Source organism: Falco naumanni, chromosome 5 (genome assembly GCF_017639655.2).
Source record: "Falco naumanni isolate bFalNau1 chromosome 5, bFalNau1.pat, whole genome shotgun sequence".
Classification (NCBI taxonomy): Eukaryota; Metazoa; Chordata; class Aves; order Falconiformes; family Falconidae; genus Falco; species Falco naumanni.
This window is the reverse complement of record NC_054058.1, coordinates 25029417-25052692: the sequence shown is the minus strand read 5'-3', so window position 1 is coordinate 25052692 and position 23276 is coordinate 25029417. Positions and strand designations below refer to the sequence as shown.

Here is a 23276-nt window from a genome sequence, read left to right as displayed (position 1 = left end):
TTGATGGAGATCCTTGAATTTGTGTTAACAGTGGAAGTATGGCATCCTTTCATGGAAAAGCTACCCTCTTATCTCTCCCCACTCACCAGCTCAGAGAACCAAAGGAATATGGAAAACTTCCTGGTGTTGCACTAATTCCCCCTCAGCAAAAGTGCATCATGACAGACACCCGTCATTGGGGCAGACTGAAATAAAGGAGGAAAACCTCCTGCACAATGCACACACACACTCATTCCCGTCTGTACTGTGGGACAGGCACCACATAGGCTCACAGCCACTCACTCACAGGATACACAGAAGCGTGTGTGCTTATAGGAGACATGAGAAGAAAGACAAAATAGGCAGGCACACGTGGCTCTGTTGAACATGTAGGGTGCAAGAGAAATCTGCATGTACATAGACACACACAAACATGTGCTTGTTGAGATATGTCCTACCTCCCAAGAGCTGTGTATGTGGGCACAGACACTGGCACACTAACAAGCAGAAAATTGCTCCCACAACCGGGTAGTCAGGCCTTCTCAGCACCAGGCCTGTTCTCAGAGGGGCACTCACAGCCACAGAGGGAGAAAAACCCTCTGTCTGGGAGCTGCACACTGCTCTCTCCCAGCTCTGACAAGGCATTCTCCAGGTGCCCGCTCACATCCAGCATCCACCCACACAGTTTTCTGCTTGAGGGTGTGTATCAATAGGGAAGGAAGGAAGGAACAACACAGCTAAGGGCGGGGGAAGTGGAGGAGCAGATAAGCACATCTGAGCATGGGATTTCTGTTCAGGCAGTTGGCACCAGGCTCAGGTGAGGAAGGTAGAAAGTGTCACTCAACACTGAGCACTAAAAATGTATGAAAAAGAGATATTTTTTTTACTGAAAAAGTACACACCTTTGGTTATCCCCCTTTGTGTCTTGAGCCTCATTTGCCTGTAGACCACAGCAGCAATGTCTCCTAAGTCTCCTCACAGCCATGTTTTGTCCTTTGCCTTTGCCTGCCCCACAGGAGGTGAAACCCCAACTCCCCTAAAGCAAAGGGTCATGCGCCCAGCTCTCACCCCTGGTCCTTGAGGACAGCTTTCTGTGGGTTGCATTTGGAGCAGCTGAACATACTGGTATTTCCTGTGCTATCTGTGTGGGGGACACGGTCTAATCATGTCCTCACAGGGACCCTAAACAAAACAAGCTGGGGCAGGGAAAATACAAGAGCCTTTGACTCCGGAGCAGATGGGTGGCAGGAGAGAGTCACTGGTCTGGTATCCTGCAGGATCCTTTGTGACTGTGGGATGGCACTTGTGATTGCCAGGTGACAGCAGATGCTGAAAGTGACATAGCAGGTCCTGTGGCATCCTTTTGTCCTCAGTGGTATCTGGAGGGGAGTCCCCAAAGCCACTTTTCCCTGTTCCCACTGGTCCCATCATGCCACACATATGAGCTTACAGGAGCCCGTACTCATACCGAGGGCTGTATTGCTGCAGGCTATGAAGTGAGCAAGAGGCAATAATGTCGCAATGAGATCATGCAAACTCACCATGTTTCTGTCCTGCCCTTTCAGAAATCCAGACAAAGGGATCCAGTTCCTCATCTCCCGAGGCTTCATCCCGGACACTCCCATTGGGGTGGCACACTTCCTGCTCCAGCGGAAGGGCCTCAGCCGCCAGATGATTGGGGAGTTCCTGGGCAACAGCAAGAAGCAGTTCAACAGGGATGTTCTGGAGTAAGTGTGGAAACCTCTTCCCCTCCTTCCTGCACTGTAAAGGAATTGCCAGCCCACTCTGCCCCTAGCTGCACCAGCAAGCACCCTGTCCTCCATGCCTCTCCATTCCCCCTCTGCAGGAACTTCACCATTCCCACTCTCTGTCTGGCACCTCTCAATGTATTTCCCAGCAATGTGTTTCTCCCTTAATAGCAGCAGCCCTTTCATTTCAGTCTCTTCTCAGAGGACCTGTGATCATCGGGCAGGAACTCAACACTGGCAGGTGGTAGAACTAGTGATGCTGGGAGGTTTTGTGGCTGGGAAGTTCTGACTGGTGTCTCACCCCATCCAGATAAAGCACCTCTGATGCTTTCTGGCAAGTACTAAGAGAGGCAGAAGGGGATAAATATTTCCTTCTTGCTGTGAGACCAGCAGGGAGCAGCGAAAGCTGGCTGCACACCTGGTTCTCTTACTGTCCAGTTTTGAGATGAGTGGCCTATTCAGTTTGTACGACTGTGCTACAGGGATAATAAGAGGTGAGTTGGTCCTGGTTGTGGTAATGAAGAGGCCTGTGTGAGGAAGCATGCTGCTAAGGATTTGTCATTACCACTGCAGTCACAGAGCACTGAGGTACATCCCGACTGGAAAAATTCCAATGGGCTGAGCTGCGCCTTTTCTGAACAAAATCTCAAGTTTCTGCCCTGTTTCTGTTTAGTAGCTGCCTTTGATAGATTGTTCTTTTCAGTTCTCTCACTGTGATCCTCTCCTGGTCACACAAGCCATACATCTCTCAGCCTACAACTCTCTTCTCTTTCAAGTCTTGCAATCTGGACTGCAAAATCCTGTGAATACCTGAGACCCGTACTACCTCAGTGCCTGCCTGTTGCTTTGCCTTCCACGTTGTAACCATTGCTAACTTTTCAGACCCCAGCACCTCAGGAGCAGGGTCTGAAGTGTTGGGAAGAAAAACATCTTGCCTGTTGTTCTGAGCATTGTCCAAGATGACAGGCTTTCAGCAAAGACAGCCTGGGGAACTGAGATGAGTCTTTGTTTCCTGCTTGGTCCTGATCTACTTCAGGTGAGGGAAAAGGAGAAAACACAGCTCTCTTTATAACAAAAAGAGGACATCAGGAACAGGTGACACCACCTTTCCTGTCCTGAGAACTGCTACAGTGAAAGCAGGGAGAGTTTGCACCAGAGTGTGAACGTGAGGGCTGCCGTGGAGGGTGATGTGACCTGTGTAGTCAGGGGGCACCAAGTCAGAGACCCATTTCAAGGCATGACCAGCACTCAGCTGGGTCTTTATTAGGCAGAAGCACAGTTCTTAGTGGGAGCGGCCTCTCCATTAGGCAGTAAGTTCTGTGCACTGGATCCTTAGTTATGTTTTCTCCAGTCTCCAAAATGTTCTCTGTCTCTCTCAAATTTTGCAGCCAAACAGAAACCATAAATCCACACACCATTTCTACTCCAGGGAAAGACTGGAGGATGCCAGCTCAAGAGCCAAATTTGGGGCCAGGTTTCAAAATTCATTCCTGTTGCAATTGCTTCTGTTTATTGCTCCAGGTATCTCACCTTTGGTTCAGCTCTTTCTTTAATATACTGTATGGGTATTGATTTGGCCAGCGACGAGACACATGTTCTCTCCAGTCTCTTCATGCTGAGAGCTACAATTAAAAGTAATTGCATCTTTTTCTCCACCAAGCAATGTGTGGGCTGCTTCCCCTGACAGATGCTCTGCTGAAGTCCAAACCTAGCCTCTGCACAGACAGGGAAATATTACAATAGCAATAGGCTGGCACTTCCCTGTAGTCCTAAATTTGACATCATCCCTGCAAACGACCACATTCTTCTGCCTCACATGTGACTACAAACTCTTGTGTCACAAGCTCCTGTGAACAGTCCATATTGCAAAGCTTGGTGCCTGACCCCCAGCCTCAATGCCCAGGAGGTGCTATGTTGCGGTTGCCTGTCTTGTCTCTGCATCCTGCAGGAGGGCCATTAAAGCAGGTGGCCCTACTCCATCATGCTTATTACTCTCAGTTTTCACTGCACCTCTCAATGTAGCACTCTAAATGTTTGACAAAAGAGTGGCCCTGCCATGTAGAAAGCAAGGCTCAAAGATGGGAACTGAGCTGTTGAAGCTGTGCGTACATGGACATATCTTGGACATGAACTGTGTGTCAATGGACATATATCAAGCAACTGAGCCTGAATTCAGGGTTCAAATCTGTGTCTGATCTCTCCAGGCACCAGATGATGTTCTTGCACTAACAATCTGAGCTGCCATCTCCTCTTCACAATAAATTGCTGATCTGTCTTCCTTAAAGGCAATGATAAAAGTAGACATAAAATACACACAAAATGTTCTAAAGCAGGAAGGAAAAACCACACACAATCAGCTGGATGTAGCTGTGCTGTTTGCAGGTACTTCCACTGTCTTCCTGTGTCAATTCTGAGCTTGGGGATAGCAATGCTTGTTGTTGGTTTTTGCCAGCAAATTTTCATCAACTGCTCATGAGAGCCGGCTGGGCAATGGCTGCACATCCAGTGGTGTGACATGCATGGAAACAGAGCATTGCCGGGAGAAGTTCTGGCCCAGGATTATTACCCTGGATATTTTTCCTGTCCATGCTGCAGGAAGAAGGCTGGCAGTGTAATACAGTGTGATGGTGTTCCCAGTGCACTGTAGCTCAAGGACTAGTCACAACATCTGAGCTGTTTGTGTGGGAGCAAGGGGCAGCTCGAAGACTTTTTGGTATTTTAGAACTGTCTGAGACCTAGTCTCGTTCTCATTCCTCAACCAACTCCAATCAAACTAGCTCAGGAACACTGGCACAGGTCGGGAGAATGAACTCTGCAAGGACTGTCTCACAGTTCCCACATCTACCCACACTTAGCAAACTGGTTAGGTTACGTGGTATTCCCTGCACAACGCGTGGCAGCCACGATAGCTCCTACAGTGGCTTCTGCACAATTTGCCCATGTCACAGTCATTTCGGTGGGCCAAGTGGGCAGAAGAAGAACAGGCAGTGCTAGTCCCAACAAGCTCAAGCGCCCAGGCAGGGTGGCCATGAGCAGGCAGTAGTTGTTGGACAGGCTCTGACCACCTGCAGTGAGCAAGCATGTAGGCAGGGGGAGATGCCTTTGCCCTTTCACATCTCAGAGCTGGCCCTGGAGCCTTCCTGGCCCATCCTTTCCCTCCTGAAAGCAATTTCAATTATTGATGCTACTTGCTGTGTTAGTTTAGCTTTCGCTTGATGTGAAAATTTGTGTTAGAATTGTGTATTGTAAGCATTGTTTCTATTGCAGCCAGGTTGAATTAACCCAACTGCATGAATAAATAATAGAACAGCTTTTAAAACATCTGCAAAAGTGTCAGCCTCCCTTGTGCATTTGGAGACATGGCAGAGCTGCCCAGGTTACAAAATCCAGACTCAGCTGTAAATCCAGCCATAAGTCTGCAAACTTCTTTTGGCTTCCATAAGTATTGAAGCTGTGCTGGCTGGCAAACAAGCCAGCCGTTGCCCATCCCTGGAGTCAGGCAACAGAGCTCAGGAGTGCGCAGCGGCATTTGGCACTGTGAAGATGATCCCTCTTTACTACCCACCTAATAAATGTGAAACTCCGGAGAAGCACCATGCTGGTTGCAAAGCCTTTTATGTACGTGGGCAGGAGGGTGAGAGTAAGCATAGTATGAGGCTTGAGCACTTCAGTATGCTATTTTGCCTTCCCACACCTGCATGCCCAGCACCTAAATGCCCTGAAATTATATTCTTCCTTCCATCTTCCTACTCTGTCTTTCAACCTTTGACTGATTTTCCTGGAACCCAGAAAAGGTGTCTGGATAACTCAAAAGTAATTATACACGCTAGCTAGAGGAACAAGTGAGAGAGCAGGAGATTTTCGACAGTATCTGACTGTAATTGGCACACACGCTTTGATAATACTAAACTGCTCAGGCCTGTCTGTTTAGGGAGATGCAGTATGTCATTTTCTCTTGCAGAAAAGGCTTCAATCTTTAGAAGTAGGATTTATCTCACCTATTGTTAGGCACCACCAAGTTTAGTGTCTTCTATCAATTTATGAATTTCTTTAGTCAGTGGAGAGATATAGTTCCCTCAAGTGTTGTTTTTCTCAATGTGCTCGTTTAGGCTGGACATCTAGCTTTTAGACATTTTATGTTACAGGGGATAAACGCCAGCTGTAACCAATTTTGAGCATCCCACAGTAACACCCACTCACTGTGATCCAGCATCCCACAGTAAGACCCAGCCTCTTCTCCTGGAGATCTGCTCCCACAACCTGCCCTGCAGCCAGCTGAGTGGAGTCACTGGGGACCTACCCCAGGGTTTCAATTTCTACTGGTCCAGGGAACACAGCTGTAGAGAGGTCACCTGAACCATTAAAGCTCTGATACAGTACTGAGCAGTTTTTATCAGATCTACTTGACCAGTACTGCAAAAAAATAATCTTATTACTTGGGAAAAGTCAAGCCCAAGGCATTAACAAATATTTTTAATATGAGACACATCATTCTTGCATCCTCTCTTCATTCCTTTCTTTTGTGTTACATGCTCAGATGTATTGTTTATTTCTTTTTGTGCACTCTTCATTCGGTGTTTATTTGTTGCTTTTGTTCTCCTTCATTCATATTTCCCTTCACTTTAGTTCATTCTTGCCCTCCACCTGTTTCTGACTCAGGAATTGCTTCCATTTATAGTACATTCATGAACAAGATAATGTGAGTGATGCCATGAATGGACTTGGCTGTGCTGCTGATACTGGATGGTTTGTGTTCAGGTTGTGGGACCTGGAAGTGCAGAAGTGTCTGTCCTGTTGTATTTACTGTCAGAGGATAAAGGGACAGGGATTCAAGCAGAGGAGACATTGTGCTGAGTCAGGGGCTGGTTGGTGTTAGCCTGTAAGTTGCTGTTAGACACACTCTCCCTGTGGGTGAGCAGCTCTCGTGTCTGTCAGGCATGTGTTGCCTTCTCTTTCTCTCATGGGAAGTCAGAGAGAGAAAAGCTGCTCTTAGGAGTGTAAGTGCAGTACTGGGAGCCCAGCAAAGAGGCTGTCTCTCAAAGACGTACTAGATTCCTCTTTGGACTGGCAGAGTGAACTTGACAGGTTAGCCCAAACTAGCCTCCTTTCCCCTTCTCACTGAGGACATTACAGGGATCAACAGGAGACTTGCATTACAGGAGGGTTTGAGCAGCACGGTGCTGCAGCTTATGCTGTGGAGCAATAGATAATGATGGAAACAGGACAGAGGGAGGAACGTGTTAGGCAGTTCTGACCTCCTGCTACAAGCAAAGCGTTGGCACAGATCAAACTTGTGAACAGAAGCAGCTTTCCCATGCCAGGCTCGCAAAGGCTGAAGGTGCAGCTTGAACCTGGCTAGGTGCCCAGGTAAACAGTGGTTTCCCTTGTCCCCTGGGGGACAAAGTTTCCCAGTGTCCTGTGGGGGGGAGGATGAAGGCTGGGCAGAACCCTCCCCTGCATGGCCAGCGTGCCTGGAGTGGGAGCAGCTCTCCACCTTGCTGGGCAGATCTGGTGCAAAGCATGATGCACTAGGCAATTTCTTGCTTAGGAAGGAATAGATGCCCAAGTGAGGAGCCGTGTGAGCTACTAACAACCCTGGGAGGGCAGGTAGGCGGTGACTTAGCCCCAGAAAAAAAACCAGGCAATGCATGTAGTGCAGCATCTCCCAGCAAAGTAAGACTGGTATGGTCTCCATTGCAGACCACCCTCACACAAGGAGGGCATGGAAGGCAGGACTGGGACACATGCCTGTGCCTGTTGGTTTTAAGGAATCACTGAGTCCTGCTCATTCTTCTTTCTGTGAGCCTCAGTCAACATGTGCAGGGCAGCCTCCTCCCAGGGAGCTGAGCTCTTCCTTTGCAGTCCACCCTAAGCCTGGTTCATCTTCAGAAAGCTGGTAGGGTTAGGGAAGCTGGAAAGAGGGATGTTTCTTATTAATATCTTTGTGCCTTGTGGTTTTAAACTTTAGCTCTGGCTGCCTCCCCACCTTGCCCCCTCCCTGAGTATGGGCTACAGGTTCATTACAGACACTTAGTTGCAGCCCAGCTCCTGCTGCATTGTCACCTGAGCAGAAAAGCTGGAAAATAGGTCATTACGCTTGGGCAAGCAGATCTCAGCCCCACACGATACAGCTGCTTCCTGCCTTCCCTGAACCCTTTCACCACGCTTAGCCCTGGGCTAAATCCTTGCAGCTCTGATGCCACTATATCCACTCCCTTTTGCAGAGGATCTATGCCCCACAGCCTAGGAGACAATATGGACGCCACAGAGGTAATAGATGGGCAAAATGATCCAGCAGGGACCCCACCCTTTGGTTCTGTCACCTGGCACTTGGCAAGCAATTCTCTGCAGCTCTGAAGTGCCTGTCTGCCGAGTGCCCCAGGACAGACCAAGCTCCCCATGTATACAGGTGGCACAAGAGCCCTAAAACTCCACCACCTTGTTTATGAGGCAGTGTGTCAGCACTTTGCCTGCTCACTTCAACAACATGATCCAAACATCCAAAGTCTTATCCCTGCAGGTACTGGGCTAAATGCATCTGTGGGTGCACTGTGAGCTCAATTCACATGGCTTGTTGCAAGTCCATGGGAAGGAAGGAATTGAAAGAAGAGTAGATTTAGAATGTGATTACTCTGCTCCGGCTTTGTTATCCTTTAGGCCTCCTGGTGGTCCTGGAATGGGCATCTCACAGGTGTTCTGCTGTTTGTGGAAAAATGAACTCAGCACTGGATTTGGCACATGCGCATAAACTGGTGGATTATTCCTTGGATGCAGAGCGCCATCCACTCTTAGCTCAACCTTTGTTTCTTACACTGGCAAATCCAATTCTGGGGAGAGACACCCCCCTCACGCATGCAGTTACACTGCCTTTTACATTGCAGCTCTGGAGACTGATGTACTTCCTGCAGTATACTTGCCAGGATATGTCAGCTTCAAGGTCTCTACTTTGGAAAGAAAATACCTCCCTGCTCTGGTTTCACAAAGAAAAGGTGCATTGCATTCCAGGGGAGCTCTGATATAGGCACCACAGTGCATTCAGCAAGTTAACAGGAGTCTGTACAGGCATCTGAGATCAGGCAAGACAGCAAAACTTGTAGCCACCTAGAAGATAAGCAGGAACATGGCAGCCCAATAGCACAAGACTCTTTGGCTCATTTAGTGGACATTGCTGTGTCAAATTTGCTCACAAAAAAATATCAGACAACTATGATCCACCATTCTTTCTGTCTGTCTAGTGGCAGAAAGTAGTAGCGTACCTAATGGCTCCTCTAGAAGCTATTCCTCAGGCGTTTGGCACAAGCTTTGTCAGACAGATCAAATGCAAGCTCAGACTGACTTTGAGTCAAGCTGCCTTCCTAACCTGTCCTTTCTGCCTGGTCAACTTTCCTCAGGAAGCAGGGTGGGGACACCCTTCTTTGGGCTGAGAGATAAATGGAAGGGACTCCCAGGGGTTCATCTTAGAATTTACAAAGTAAACCTTCATCTGTTAGGCCGTGAAAGAAACTCTCAAAGGAGAAGCCGAGCATAACTCATCTAGCAGTGCCAGAGTTTGAAAAGAGCTATAAACAGCTGCCTTGTCCTAATTGTCCTAGTAAAGGTTTGTTGTTTTCTGTATCAAGGGCATTGACTTTATTATTTGAGATTTGTACACAAACGGGAGGACTTGTTAGAGCAGCCTGTGTGGAGGGGGAAGGATTGATCAGTGAGGGAGGGAGTGAAAGATACATCATTTAATGATGGTGGATTGGGTTTACTAGGGTGACCTCAGCAGGTCTCACCGGAGTGTGCAAGGACTCTGCTTTCACGTGTCTGGAAGCAGACAATAACAGGAAAATCATTGGGTTCAATGCTGAGAAACATCATCCATTGGAAAAGATTAAAGAATAATAACAGAAGTCCAACTGCAGAGATGGTTGCAGCTGTGAACACAGTAACAACTAACCAGAGAAAAACTTCTTCACTATCAAAGATAGACTCCAAGAAGCAGAATGCCTTGATGTCAACCCAGGGGACATGTGAGTATCAGTATGAGAAAAATAAAAATAACAAAGGGAAAAGGCAGTGGAGGAAGGTTTTGCTGTTGCCAGAAACCGTTTGTGAGTTTCTGCAGTCTACCTTTGGAGAGGAAAAAAAGATTTTGTGTATGCTTTCCTATGAGAGCAGCCCCATTGATTCTCTGCCTCTGCTCCTCATGAGTTGTTCCTACATTTTGATGATATGGACTGTGCAGGGAAAGAGCCCATTTCCTAGTTGAAGTTGTAATGGCTCCAGCCTTAGAAGATACTGAACACTTTGTTCAGCTAGAGCTCTTGGTAAGTTTTTTACTACCTAATTCTGTGGATGTCACTCCAGTTAAGCAATGATATCTCAGCTCTTGAATCAACAGGGGAATAGAGGAATGGAGAGATGTCTCTGAGCATTTGAACCCTGTCCCTCACCTATTCGAGACATCATGCAATAGGTTTTTATTCTAGCAAGGCTGCACATGGCATTTGACAGCCTAGCTCACAAAACACTTCCCAACAGCTGACAGCAATCTGCAGTGCTGTAAAGAAGGCCAACAGACACATCTCCAGTTTATCACAGAAAGGAAGAAGAAACTGGTGACAGCACATCCCTTTATTAGCAGAGGTTTGCTTGGTAAGATTTCTAGACAATCCTAGGAAATGGAAGGATCCAGAAGAGAGCTAATTCCCCCCCCCCCCGCCTCTATTTTCCCTGTACTACTCCTCATATAGTCCCAGATAACCTGTCTTGGGGAAAATTTCCTCCTAATCTTAAATTTGGGCTCATTTTATCCTTTACAACATGAGAAAGCAAACCAAACACAATACAGAGGATAAAGTAAAGGAGGTAGGTGAGAGGGGGAGATAGAATTAACATCCAAGGTATATAGAAGCAGAAAGTAGGAAGTCCTTGGATTTTTAATACACTTGTAATGTCAAGGTGGTTGCCATGTGACTGAAGATTAAGAAATTAGTAACTTTGTATTTAAGGAAAGCTTAAAGAAAATGGGGTTTTGGCACCTGTGAATTTCTTGGTCTGTCAGATAGAATGTCAGCTTTGAGAATTTACTTATGGGAAAGAATAATGGCAGACAGGAATGTAAATGGTACATACCAAAGCCAGTGGAGAGTAGATTATTTCAGTGTCTGTCTTTGTTAAAATAACTGGTTTTCTAGACAAGGGACGTGCCAAAGGTAATTCTAGACTTCAGCAAAGCATTTGACATGAGAAATTGTTAGTTGAGAGTGGAAAAGAGAGAAATTAGCAGAGGAATCATGAACAGGGGAGAAAATTGGCTGATGCAGACGTTAGTGCCTACATACTCCACTGAAATGGGAAGCTGGGCCTAAGGGAGGTTATGAGCAGTTTTCTGAGTCTAGTCTTTTGATTAATGCTTGCAGTAATGACCTGGACACCAAAGGTAGGACTATGCTAACAAAATGTGATGAAGCCACATGGGGAAGGTGTTGTCATTACAAATGACCAAAATACCATGCAGTAAGAGTAAGAACAACTACATTATTTGACTAATACAGACAGCAGGAACTGTAGTAGTAGGTTTTAGAGACAAACAGTAGGGCTTTTGTAAGCTGAGAATGCTTTACTGGAAAACAAGACAAGTGGCATCCCCTGCTTTAGGTACCTAAATAGGCTATAAATTACCAGTGTGCAATCCATCACTGTGAAAGAAAAAGTGATACCAGATGTATGAGGTGAAATATTTCCAGCAGATTACAGAGAAGTGTGGCACTGAAATGCAGTGGAAATGGAAAAGATTGTGTGGAATGGGCAGAAATGTATAAAATGAATAGGGGTTTGGACAGAATGAATTGCTGGGGACTTGTGGCGTTTGACTACATGGGCAGTTTTACCCAGCCTTGATGTTACAAGCCAGCTGATGTTGCAATGCTATTTCTGTACAACAGCTTCCATTTCCTATTTTCTCTGAACTGGTTCTGGTCTTTAAAGACATAATGAATGTTGTTGCTGCAGTGGTTGAGTGGGAGTGAAGAGTGGTGAAAAAGGTACGGGTTGCAAATGGAGATGTATACTGAACAGAATGGAAGGTGAGGAGACGAAAAGTGCAGCAACAGCCCAGTGAATAGAGTTAAGAGAATGATGAATAAGCAGATAGTGAACAAGTGCATATGTTGAGAGGGAGAGAGGAATGGACAATGTGTGAAAGATTACCAGATGATAGGAAAGGCAGAAACAGATGGATTTATATCTACATTGATAATGGTATTGTTTAGGTGTCTAAATTTCTGTGTCGATATAGATGTCTAGATATCTCTATCTAGATAGCTAAATACCAATACATATAGATATATACTTTCTCTGTCTATGTATATGTGAATATACATGCTGTATATGGTATGATATGAAATACATATATATATATCATGGTGTATATACACACACTTTTATTTCTTTCTATATACATATATACGGTTAGACACAGGAATTGCTCACCGGCTGTAGAATGCAGGAATCACTTGTCTGAAATTACTTCCCATTTTAAGTATGATCTGGGAAGCTGTAGTGGTGTCTCAGAGCCTCTCTCGTGGTATTTCCCTTGGGGACTGAGCCTTGTTGGCACTGCAGTGAAGGAGCTTCCTGGTGTCCTCCATGGGAGGACATGCTGATGAAGGCTGTGTCCCCCCTCCCACAGCTGCGTGGTGGATGAGATGGACTTCTCAGGCATGGAGCTGGACGAAGCCCTGCGGAAATTCCAGGCCCACATCCGTGTGCAGGGGGAAGCGCAGAAGGTTGAGCGGCTAATTGAGGCTTTCAGGTAAGACAATGAGCCCTGCAGCCCCTCTGCTGCAACCAGCTGGAAGCAAAGAACCCACCCAAGACCAAAACCATGCAGCAACCATGCACTGAATGGCCAGGGACCTCCCTTCCAAGAAAGGTGATCATGGAGGGGCTTCTGAAGCATGGAGTCCTCTGTGCCACGGCTACAGCAAAGCCATGACCTTGTCAGATGTTCAGTGGCCTGAAGGGCACAAAGTTGCAGAGTGAAGCCAGTCCTGTCATGCCTGCCAGCAAGGGACTCCCTGTTTGTTGGTGACTCACAGGAGGAGCAGCACTGGGGCTTGCAGGGGTGCTGGGTTGCTCCCTCTGTGCATCCAGAGGAGTGCTTTGCCCTTAGCAAGGCAGGCTGAAGTAGACATCTCCTATATTACCCTTACATAGTGACACCAGCTGGAGTAGTCCTCTCTAGTCTCACTTGCTCTTTTGGTTGCTGAGGGCAAGAAAGCTGAAGTGTCAGTAGACTACTTCAGCCACTGGTGGGTAAATTTGCCTTCAGAGAGCAGTCAGTTCCTTCCCATTTATGTGAGAGGTGGAGTGAAAGGAGGAATTTTATCCACTTGTGATGAAGCCATTGCCACCCTGGAGCAGAGGACTCCCATGTTCCATGTTAAGTGTGTGCATCTCTCCTCCTGCAGCCAGAGGTACTGCATGTGTAACCCAGATGTGGTCCAGCAGTTTCACAACCCGGACACCATCTTCATCTTGGCCTTTGCAATCATCCTTCTCAATACAGACATGTACAGCCCCAACATCAAGCCTGACAGGAAGATGATGCTGGAGGACTTCATCCGCAATCTCAGAGGTGAGGGTCCTGCTTTAATATTTTTTTGCCCTCTTGCTGCTCTGAATTCTGCCTAGGTGAAGGTAGCAAAAACCTAGTGGAGCTGTCTTTCTCCAGGGCTGCTGCTGCTCCTTGTGAGCCAGACATGGAGGGCCCTTTGATGCGTTCTCTAGGGTGGGGGGGAAGGGGAAAACCTAAGCATTGTCTTCTGCAGAAAGCTGTCCAGCCTTCTCAGAAACCAACTGTTTTCCTTAAGAGATGGTTTCATCTTGTAACAGATCTCACTGCTTGGAAGCAGTCCATCGTATTACGTTTTGCTGTTGTCTCCATCCTTCTTAGACCCTGCTGGATTGTGCTAAACAAGCCTTTCCCCTCCTTGCTGCTTTGAATATATGAAGACATTTTCCTTCTATTCAGGCTAAATCTTCCCCTCCTTAATTGCTGGCAATTACTTAATAGTAACTGTAGGCGTGACAGAGTTCATGCATACATTACCTCTTCACAATTTCTGATACATCAGTTTCCCAAACCAATTTTCTTCTGTTTCTTTAAGGTCAGTCCTTCCCATCTTGGTAATAGGTTGCTAATAGCACTTTTTCAGATGTGGTCACAACATACTCATATATAAAGCCACTGCCTCCTCCTTATTTTCAGGTCTGCTAATGCAACTTAGTATTGTTTGGCCTTTTTGACATCACATCTAGACAAATTCTTGTCTAATTTCCTAGCCACGTTCACTCCTGGGTCATCCTAGGTCAACCGTCTTCCATGTCTTACCGCACATCTGCAATTCACATGAAGCTCTCTCAAAGTTTTTTCAGTGTAAATCCCTGTCTAGATTTTGAACTTCTATGGATTCCTTTGAGTCGTTTCTTTGTCCTGACTGCTGTTCAGAAAGTGTCATCTCAGCCTCCCACACCTTCCCTAATTTGTCATCCACTTCAGACTGGTATAATGTGACACTGAGGCCCTCTTTCAAGTTATTTTCTGAGATACTGAATGGGGCTGATACCTGCCATCATCCCCTTTGTTATTACAGCTAATAGCGCTAGCTCGAAAGGGTGTTTTATGTTAACTTAACTTACAGTTGCTTGAAAATCTGCCAGTTCACCTTACAATGAACTCAGCTAACATGAGGATCACTCACCTCCAGTGTGTAACACACCACAACTCGCTAGAGCGAGTGAATGTCATCCCACTACAGACAAGGGGAGACAGTTCATTAGAGACTCACCTTCAGGCCAATGCCCAGGACAGTAGCTTCACCAGCTTGTGTTTGAAAAAAGACAGAATATTCAGGCTGGATATTTGGAAGGTTGTCGATGAGAGAGCCAGGAGATGACAATGCCTCTCCATTCATCAGCAGTTCCTCACCTGCATCACTCTACATCTCAGACCAGGGAGCTGAAGGGAAAGCAAAGAAAATCCATATAAAATGACTGAACTAATTCAGTTTAGGGGAAAGACTGACAGTTTAATTTGTGGTATTTGGCTTAGGGAAGGGTGAAAGAAAACTTTCCTGCCAGGCTCTGCAAGGGTCAGAGAGCAAAATTTGGAGAGTTGTTTAAGGAGAAGTAAAAGAGGAGAGGGACAGGGCCAAGAGAGATATCGAAGACAGAGTAACAAGAAAGTATTACTCCTAGGAGACATCACAGAAGCAAAATGGTGGAGGCCACTGAGCAAACAGGAAAGATGACACTTGCATTGGCAGAAGAAGCAGCTGAATCCTGTCATAGATCTCCTCCACATATAGCACTTCTGATGATATGAAATCAATGCAGGGATTGCTGCAGAGTGGCTCAAGATATATGAATGTTAAATTATAGCTATAAAACCTTAGGGAACACATGGAAAGGAGCCACCATGCAATGGAATAATGAAATATTCATTTGCCTTAGAAATGTCAGTCTCTGGTGCATTAGGTATTAAAGCAAGAAAGAAGACAGCCTAAAGTGAAGTATTGCTCTTTCCCTTCAGCCTTCCCACAACTACGTGGTGCAGAGGCAGTAGTTGCCTGTCAGGGACCACCAGGTCTTCCCTTTCCTTTTCTCCCTGCCTAGTCTGCCCAACATTTTCTCTGTTTGATAGGGGTGGATGATGGTGCTGACATCCCACGGGAGTTAGTGGTGGGAATCTACGAGAGGATCCAGCAGAAAGAGCTAAAATCCAATGAGGACCATGTGACTTATGTCACCAAAGTGGAGAAGTCCATAGTTGGAATGAAAACGGTGAGTACCCATAACCCCACCAGCACCCACTCACTCTTCTCACCCCCACCTCCCTCACTGCCCTCTGTCCTGCCTTTTTCCTCTCTACCCCTGTTCCTTTTCTGTAATAACTTCCTTGCTTGTCTTGACAAATTCACTCCTTTTTCTCTAAACACTTTCTTCCTTGCTATTTCATTCTTTCCTAATTTTAGGGATCTTCTTGGCCAGAGTTTACAGTATCTGGTGCAGTAATTGTTTGCCCAAGAATCTTATTGCAGGTCTTGACTGCCAGTGCAGGTCCTGCCTGCCAATGCTCCAGTGATAGCTCTGTAGTGTTTCAAACTTTCAGGCCTTGTGATGGTGTAGGAAATGGAAGGCAAAGTGATAGAAAACAATTTCACCCATCTGTCTCCAGTGAATTCCCTAAGGACTGCAGGGGTTAACAGACTCCCAAATGCAGAGACAGCTTCTTCAGCAATAACTGATCTGTCATGCAAAAACATACATATTGTGTACCCAAAAGGAGCAGAATAATTTCTCAAAGTCCAGGTAACCTGCAGATGTCCAGTGGAGTGAGAGAGGATGAGGAGTCACCCAGTGAGTGGAAGCCAGAGGTATATGAAGATGGGACGTGTGAGCAAGAGGGTTGCCTATAGCCTGTCTTACTCCTCTGATTTATCGAGATCACAAAGGCATAGCTCTCTCTGCTAGTGCACCAGCAGGAAAAAGTGATGGTGAAGAGATGATCTGAGTGGGCAGAATTGACTTGTGCTGCTGTCACCAGGCAGGCTTGTGCAGGCTGAGGGTGGGGAGACCCACAGCGGCATCTCCCTCAGCCTCTGCATGCTCTTGTGGGTCTTCTGCAGGTTCTGTCTGTGCCCCATCGCCGGCTGGTCTGCTGCAGCCGCTTGTATGAAGTGACTGATGTGAACAAAGTGCAGAAGCAGGCAGCTCACCAGAGGGAAGTTTTTCTCTTCAATGACCTGCTGGTGGTGAGTGTGCTCTGGCAATTAGGCATTGCGATGATAAAACTCACCCCGATTTCTATGAAGAAATTAAACCCACTCCACAACATCCATTTCCCCCCTGTCCTAAAGACAGACCATCTCCTGGTCCATCAACATTGTAAGAGACAGCTCTGGATCCTTCACTGTTAAAAACCTATCAAATCTAAAACTCTAACCCTTGAAAAAACAAACTGTCCCATCCCACAGCCATCCAAGCAATGTCATTGCTCTCTCATGCCTTTTGTAGCAGGGACGTTCATTTCATGAAAGGGAGGTTCATTTCTTTGTCTGTTTGCACTATAGTAGACAGAGCCCTCCCATGCACTTTAAATCTTTTCTGCCAGACACTTTAAAACCACTGCCTTCTAACATTGCAAAGGCTGTAGGAGACTACGTATTACTTACTGGAGCCCCAAATGTGTGTAGTGCTTTTAAAAGTGTCCTGCCCCAGCAACCTTGGAACTGAGTTCAGCCAGGCGTAAGGGAGTCCAGAGGTACACTGAGACTGGGAGGAGGCCAAACAAGGTGGAAGTTCTCCTGTATTTAATGGGAAGATGAAACCGGATATTGCAAATGTAAAGCTAAACCCAAACACCTTTGTAGGAGCAGAGGACAAGAAAGCTTTCCCCACCTACTCCTCTGCACCCACGTGTACAGTTGTGAACCTGGGGAGAGGGTCTGCTCCTTGCTATCCCTCTACTTCATGGGATAAATCAGATCCGTAAGAGCTGGTGCTGAGGGAGTGAGGGCACAGCAGCATTCACATATGCTCCTGTTCCCAGCTCTAAGGTATTTCTGACAGGCTCCCCTTCACCTTTTGATCTGGTCCCCGGTGAAGAGAATTACCCTTGCAAAGTCAGAAATGTGGTCATGAAAAAGCCAGCACCTCTGGGAGACAGAGAGCTGAGTGGGTCCCAGGGCTATGCATACAGAATTTCAGAAGTGTTGTTACAAGTGCAGCATGCCAGGCAGCTTTCTGGGCAATGACCCTGTCAGTCACCAAGTGTTACTCCCATGTACAATTAATAGAGCTTGCAAAAAGCTTTTTTACTTTGAGCAGTTTGCATTGTTCTTGCTTCACAGTTCCCCAGCACCCTGCCCAATGATGCTTCTCTCCCTCCAACAGATCCTCAAGCTTTGCCCCAAGAAGAAAAGCTCCTCAACGTACACATTTTGCAAGTCAGTCGGCCTGCTAGGGATGCAGTTCCATCTCTTTGAGAATGAATGTAAGTCCATTGCTCCTTGGTTGCCTGGAGTGGTTTGGCAGGGAACAGGAGGAGGGAGGGGGCTGTGTCACCCAGTGTGACTTTGCATCAGAACAGAGATTCCATCAGGGTTGAAAGTGGAGGGGAGAAAACTGAGGCTTGGTGCTGAGGAGATTGTTGTGCAGGTAAAACGTGGTGAGAAGAGGTTCCTGGCACCTCTCACTAGATACGAGCACCTGCAGAAGGACTGAACTTAAGCTCATTGAAGGATCTGGCTTGTCATGGTGGCAGGGAGAGCACTAGTGGGGAGGAACGAAGGAATCAATCCGCAGATACATCTCACTGAGCTCTCAGGAGCCAACCACAGGTGGAGAACCTCGTTGACAAAACTGCTGCTCATGCCCAAAGTCACAACTACCACCTCTGCCTTTGACATTGATAAAAGCTCAGGTGCTGCTGCAACCTCCCTGCACTGTGCCATACTGTGCTGAAAACTTCCCAAGGCAGAAGCAGAACCCTTGGAACAGCACCCACCAAAGCATGGCGAGAGGCCAGCCCTAGTCAGCCTGACCTTGATGGTCTGGGAATAGAGCCATGATGTGTCATGACTGAGGCTGGTTGTGCAGTGGAGGAGTTCCAGAAACAAGCAGGCTTCCTCCTGGTGTGGGCAGAGGGGCTGCACAGCAGTCCCGGGCAAACATAGCTGATGCCCACCGGGGTTTTTGTGAGCACCTGCAGAACACGTTGCAAGGAAGTAAGACTTAAGCAGCAGCACTATGGCTATACATCCTCCCTCTACCCTATTGGCAGCGTGAGTCACTCTATCAACACCCTGCCCTCTGCAGCGTGCGGAGGCTTTCACATCCCTGTGTGTACCAAAGAGTCATTCATAACAGAGCATCGCCAGGAGGCACCACCAGAGCTGGGATCAGCTTTCAGTGGTATGGTGACTATCCTGTGAGTGCCCAAGGATCTTCTGGCAAAGGCATCCTGTTGGGCGTCCACTGCAGAAACAGAAAAGCAGATGGCCTAAATAGCTTGTGATCTGAACGAATGAGAGAGATACAGGGTGGGAAAAGGGGCCTGGGACACAAACAGGGTAGCTGAGGGCTGACAGCAAATAGCAGGTTGGTTCCTTGACTTGTTTTTTAAAGATTGGTAAAGGAAGAGGGTGGAGAAGTCAGGCAAATGCAGGAGCAGTGGAGGAGAAGAGAATGCAGAATGGGGAAGGAGGGAAATTAAGTGTAGAGAAAGATGAGAGGGAAAGAGAAAAGGGATTGAAACCACTGGCCATTGAGAAGGTAGAGAAAGTTCGGTCACAAGTGTAGCAAGTTCTCTGCAAACTCTCATTCTCCTGCTTGTTGGCTGAATCTCCAGCCACGACCTCCTTGCACCCAGCCTGATCTTTAAAACACAAAGGCTTTTGTTGTGGTATTTTCACGCTGTGCATGTCCTTTCATTTACATTCCCGTGTGTTTTGCCTGTTGAGGAGTACTAAGCAGAAGGCTACAAACCTACATCTTTCTCTTTACCATTCTCTCTGCACAGCACGATGAGCTCCCCACCCATGCTGTGCAAACACCCCTGCCATGTTCTCTGCTGATGGAAGTAGAGACTGGGGAGTAGTCCTGCCACTGTGGATGTTCATGGCTATTCTAGCTTTGACTCCAAGAGCCAGCCTCTCCCGCTGTATCTCCCACAGGAGAAAAAATGTTGTTGGCCTCATATATGCTATTTATTCCTCCACAGATTCAGAAGGGCTTTACAGCCCTACCCCTGTGCTTGGGTTCCTAGAGCCAGTGTTGCATTAAGTGTAACTAAGAGCTAGAGTTTTCTGGGTTTGACAGCACTGTGGTGCTGGTGGCACTTGCCTTGCTGCTGCAGCTAGGCCATTCTGTTCCCGTGGAGGGCTGCAGTGCTGCAGGTTCCCATAGTTTGCAGTGTGACAGACTCTAGGGGTGCCATTCTTTGGACTCATGTTGGAGACTCTCTGTTCTGCAGAGGTACCAAGCAGCCAACTACTCTAGCAAGAATGCCTAATGCCTCTTTGCTTTGTTGACACATCTTTACAGATTACCCCCATGGCATCACACTGGTGACTCCAGTTTCAGGCTCGGAGAAGAAACAAGTACTACACTTCTGTGCTCTGGGTGCTGAGGAAATGCAAAAGTTTGTGGAAGATCTAAAAGAGTCAATAGCAGAAGTGACAGAGCTGGAGCAGATACGAATTGAATGTAAGGACCTCTAATGCAATTCACATTCCAATGCCATCACACTGCATGTCTACAAGGGAGAAAGGGTGAAGGAAGTGGGTTCTTCAGGAACAGGGGGAAAGACAATGAACAGCACAAGTCTGCAGAGGATTGTTCTTGTGTTCAGTGACAGGGTAAAAAAGCAACCAGGCTCTGTGATCACCCACCAGCAGGAGAAATAGAAGAGTTTAACTACTTATGATGCTTATGGAACAGGGGGTGTGAATCAGTGGCCTGGAGCAGTGAAGCTTGGATTGTCAGACCCAAAAGACTCTTCTCCATCCAATACTCCCTTGACTATGCAAATATGATCTGTAGATAACTAGGAAGTACAAGAGTGGTCTGGTAGCCTAGCAGAGATTTCCTTCACTCAGGGAATGTCTAGGGGACAAGCAGTCTGTACTGGGTCCCTCTGTTGCCTGTCTTACACGGATTAGATGTCCGTGTAGCCTTTGATGGCCTTTCCATGTATAAACTGATGAGCCAAAGTAGCTCAACATCAGTGGTCCTCTCCCGTGCAGCAATAATCTATTCTGTATAAATGCAGGTCATAGATGGATGTGTGGAGAGATGTAAATTCCTCCACATGTCAAGTCCTCTCCAGTTTCTGGTTTTTTTCTTGGTTGTTCCTCTCTTCTTTCTTGACACTCTCCTGTCATTTTCTTACATTAATTCTTGCTGACTTCCGGTATTGCTTCTTCAGTATGCTGGTGTCCTTCCATCCATCCGTCTTCTCATTCACTTCTGTATGTCTGTCTTGCAGGGGAGCTGGAGAAACAGCAAGGGGCAAAAACTCTCTCACTGAGGACCAATGGAGCCCAGATGGAACTGCAGTCTAAGCAAGGGTCTCCAACAGGTAAGAGGACACACAGCTTCTCTTGGTCAAGCAGTGCTGCCTTCACAAGTGTGTTTTCATTGACTCCTGTGAGCATAACAGCCAAGTGTTCAGTTTTGTATCCTTTAGCCTTGGGCAAATAGTGGAAATATGAGAACATACACATTCTTCAAATACCCTAGAAAAGCCATTGAAGTCTCATTACCCAGTCTGTAGCTGTAACATCTAGCAAAGAGGTGTTACTGATGGAGCATAGGTAACTGCTGGAGAATGTGGCCCACTTTTTCCTCCCTGACCTGATGCAACATAATAACTGCACTAATAACTTCAGCTTCTTCACCAGCACTTTGGACCAGCCTCTTTGTATCAAAGGCTTTGTGTCCATTCACGCCTGGGCTTGTACGGCAGCAAAAATCAAGTGCAGATGTGAGTGGCTACCAACTCACTAAAATGGCACTTGAAAGCAGGACCTAAGGATAGGCCCCCAAAATGGCCTCTTCCTACCCCACTAAGCAGCTATCAGGTTGCAACAGAGTCTGGATTTTTCTTGCAGTCAAGAGTCTTGTTTGGCCCTGCACCTCTCCACTTAGCTTTCCAGCCCAGAGTATGAGGGCCAGCTGTTGACTAGAGGTACAGACCCCATGAGTGAGGTCTTTCCTTTTATTTCAAAGGCAAGAAGGATTTGGGGGAGAAGGTCTCGGACAGCACAGTGGAGGTAAGTAGAGTGCAGAGCAGCTGAGGTAAGTAATTCTCTCTCACTTCAGCTCTTCTCACATTCTCTGTTGTTTCTTTTCTCAGGTTTTAATCAATGCCTCCCCAGCCAGACTGACAATTTTACCAATTTCCAGAGATACAATTAAAAGTTACTGCTAGGACGGGTAATACAACTTTCAAATCCAAACTAAACTTCAAAGCATTTTCAATCCGTTTTTATAACTGTAACATCCCTCATGGACCAAGCTCCCAAACGCTGTAGACTAACCCACCCCACTGCTTATGGGGAGACTGAGAACCCACTGAAGACTTCCCTGACATGCTAACTCCATGCAGCATCACATGCAAATTCCCCGCAGCCCAGCTTTCCTGCACAATCTCTGCAGCTCTGTCTCCCATCCCCACCTTGAAGGGGATTAAGCATGGCCTTTGTATACCAGAGACCTTCCCTAGAGCTTCTCTTTCCTTGGTAGGGAGCTTGGCTGTCCTGCGTACATCTATCTTTGCAGGGATGTCTAGCGTCCAGTGGGTTGCCTGTTTCTTCACAGACACCCATACTCCCACGGCCTGTGAGGAAACAGGAAAATGCAGTCTTCACACTGAAAATCTTATCTACTGCTTCCTACTTTCTCCCTGTCTGGAATATCTCCATTGTCCTGAATTTGCCCTTTTCCAGGGTAGTTCTTTCCCCCCTCATCATAGTATATTTACTTGAAGGATTCAGCTTCTCTGTGGGGAGTGGGTGCTGCTCCTTTTTCCTGAAGAGCGCCCTATTTCCCTGCAGACACCCCCTTCCTGGGAAAGGTGCCTCTCCCAGCCAATTTCCTATTCCTGTTGGGAGGAGTGTTTCTTTGTGGAGAACGGCTTTCATGTATCCTAATGTCATTAGCACTTCATGGCCCAGCAACTAGTTTTTCCTACAGCATGTTCCACTGCCTGAATAAATACTGAGACAATATTATGTCCTGCTGTGCAGTGAGTCTGAGCAACCTCCATGCTTGAGTAGGGACAGACAGCTCATCCTTGTTCCAGCATGGTAGGGAGCTTGGCCACTCCACAGCTTCTCCTTCCCAGTTGCTGGTGCTGCTGCCCAACATGCCAGACAATCAGGGCACCCCCGTTGTCCCATCTGCCCATCTGTACCCCTGCCTAGCTGGAAGTGCCATGCCAACCTGCAAGCACTTATTTCCTACTCAGTGTTTGTCATTTGATTGACGTTCTGTTTTGAGCCAGCAACTTTGCTCTAGTTTGAGGTCTCCATCGGCCCATGTCCTTGCCAGGAGGAACTATTACCTCATCCACCATTTGGGAAGCACCATTTTCCTGCAGTGTTTCCCCCACTAGGGACCTCCGGTCCAGTCCAGCTCCTCCTTTTCAAACTGGACCCAGTGAGCTCCCTTATTTGACTCCATTATCAGCATCTCTCTGCGGGAACCCTGATGACCTCCTGCTTCCCTTCCCCCTTTCAGCTGCCCAAGCAATAACTCTGCCAGCAGAGGAGCATTTCCATTTCTTTGAGATTATCTAATCTGCTACCATTTCATCATGAATTTCTTTTATCATTGTATGAGCTAGACGGACATTTTTTCTTTCTTTTTTCTTTTTTTGAAAATCATTTCCTTTCACTGACAAATCATCAAATGGATCAGAGCGTTTTGCTAGAGTATGTCAGATTTCTGCTTTTTCCTTTGTAAACAGATTAACCAGTCATGTGGTGTACCTTC

At 46.9% G+C, this 23276-nt stretch overlaps 1 protein-coding gene across 5 annotated transcripts in view; it reads left to right on the top strand.

Moving 5' to 3' along the window:
• IQSEC3 (IQ motif and Sec7 domain ArfGEF 3) overlaps nucleotides 1-23276 on the top strand; it is a 106878-nt gene that overhangs the window by 76634 nt on the left and 6968 nt on the right. For 2 of the 5 annotated variants that reach the window (XM_040595924.1, XM_040595923.1), the window contains exons 5-14: nucleotides 1545-1706; nucleotides 12406-12528; nucleotides 13187-13353; nucleotides 15421-15560; nucleotides 16406-16531; nucleotides 17673-17772; nucleotides 19824-19985; nucleotides 20767-20859; nucleotides 21510-21553; nucleotides 21637-21716. In XM_040595924.1, coding sequence (XP_040451858.1) covers nucleotides 1545-1706; nucleotides 12406-12528; nucleotides 13187-13353; nucleotides 15421-15560; nucleotides 16406-16531; nucleotides 17673-17772; nucleotides 19824-19985; nucleotides 20767-20859; nucleotides 21510-21553; nucleotides 21637-21711 — 1192 coding nt within the window. In that variant the 3' untranslated portion in view covers nucleotides 21712-21716. The remainder of the gene's footprint in view (nucleotides 1-1544; nucleotides 1707-12405; nucleotides 12529-13186; nucleotides 13354-15420; nucleotides 15561-16405; nucleotides 16532-17672; nucleotides 17773-19823; nucleotides 19986-20766; nucleotides 20860-21509; nucleotides 21554-21636; nucleotides 21717-23276) is intronic. The other 3 variants (XM_040595925.1, XM_040595920.1, XM_040595922.1) reach the window with 2 other exon arrangements.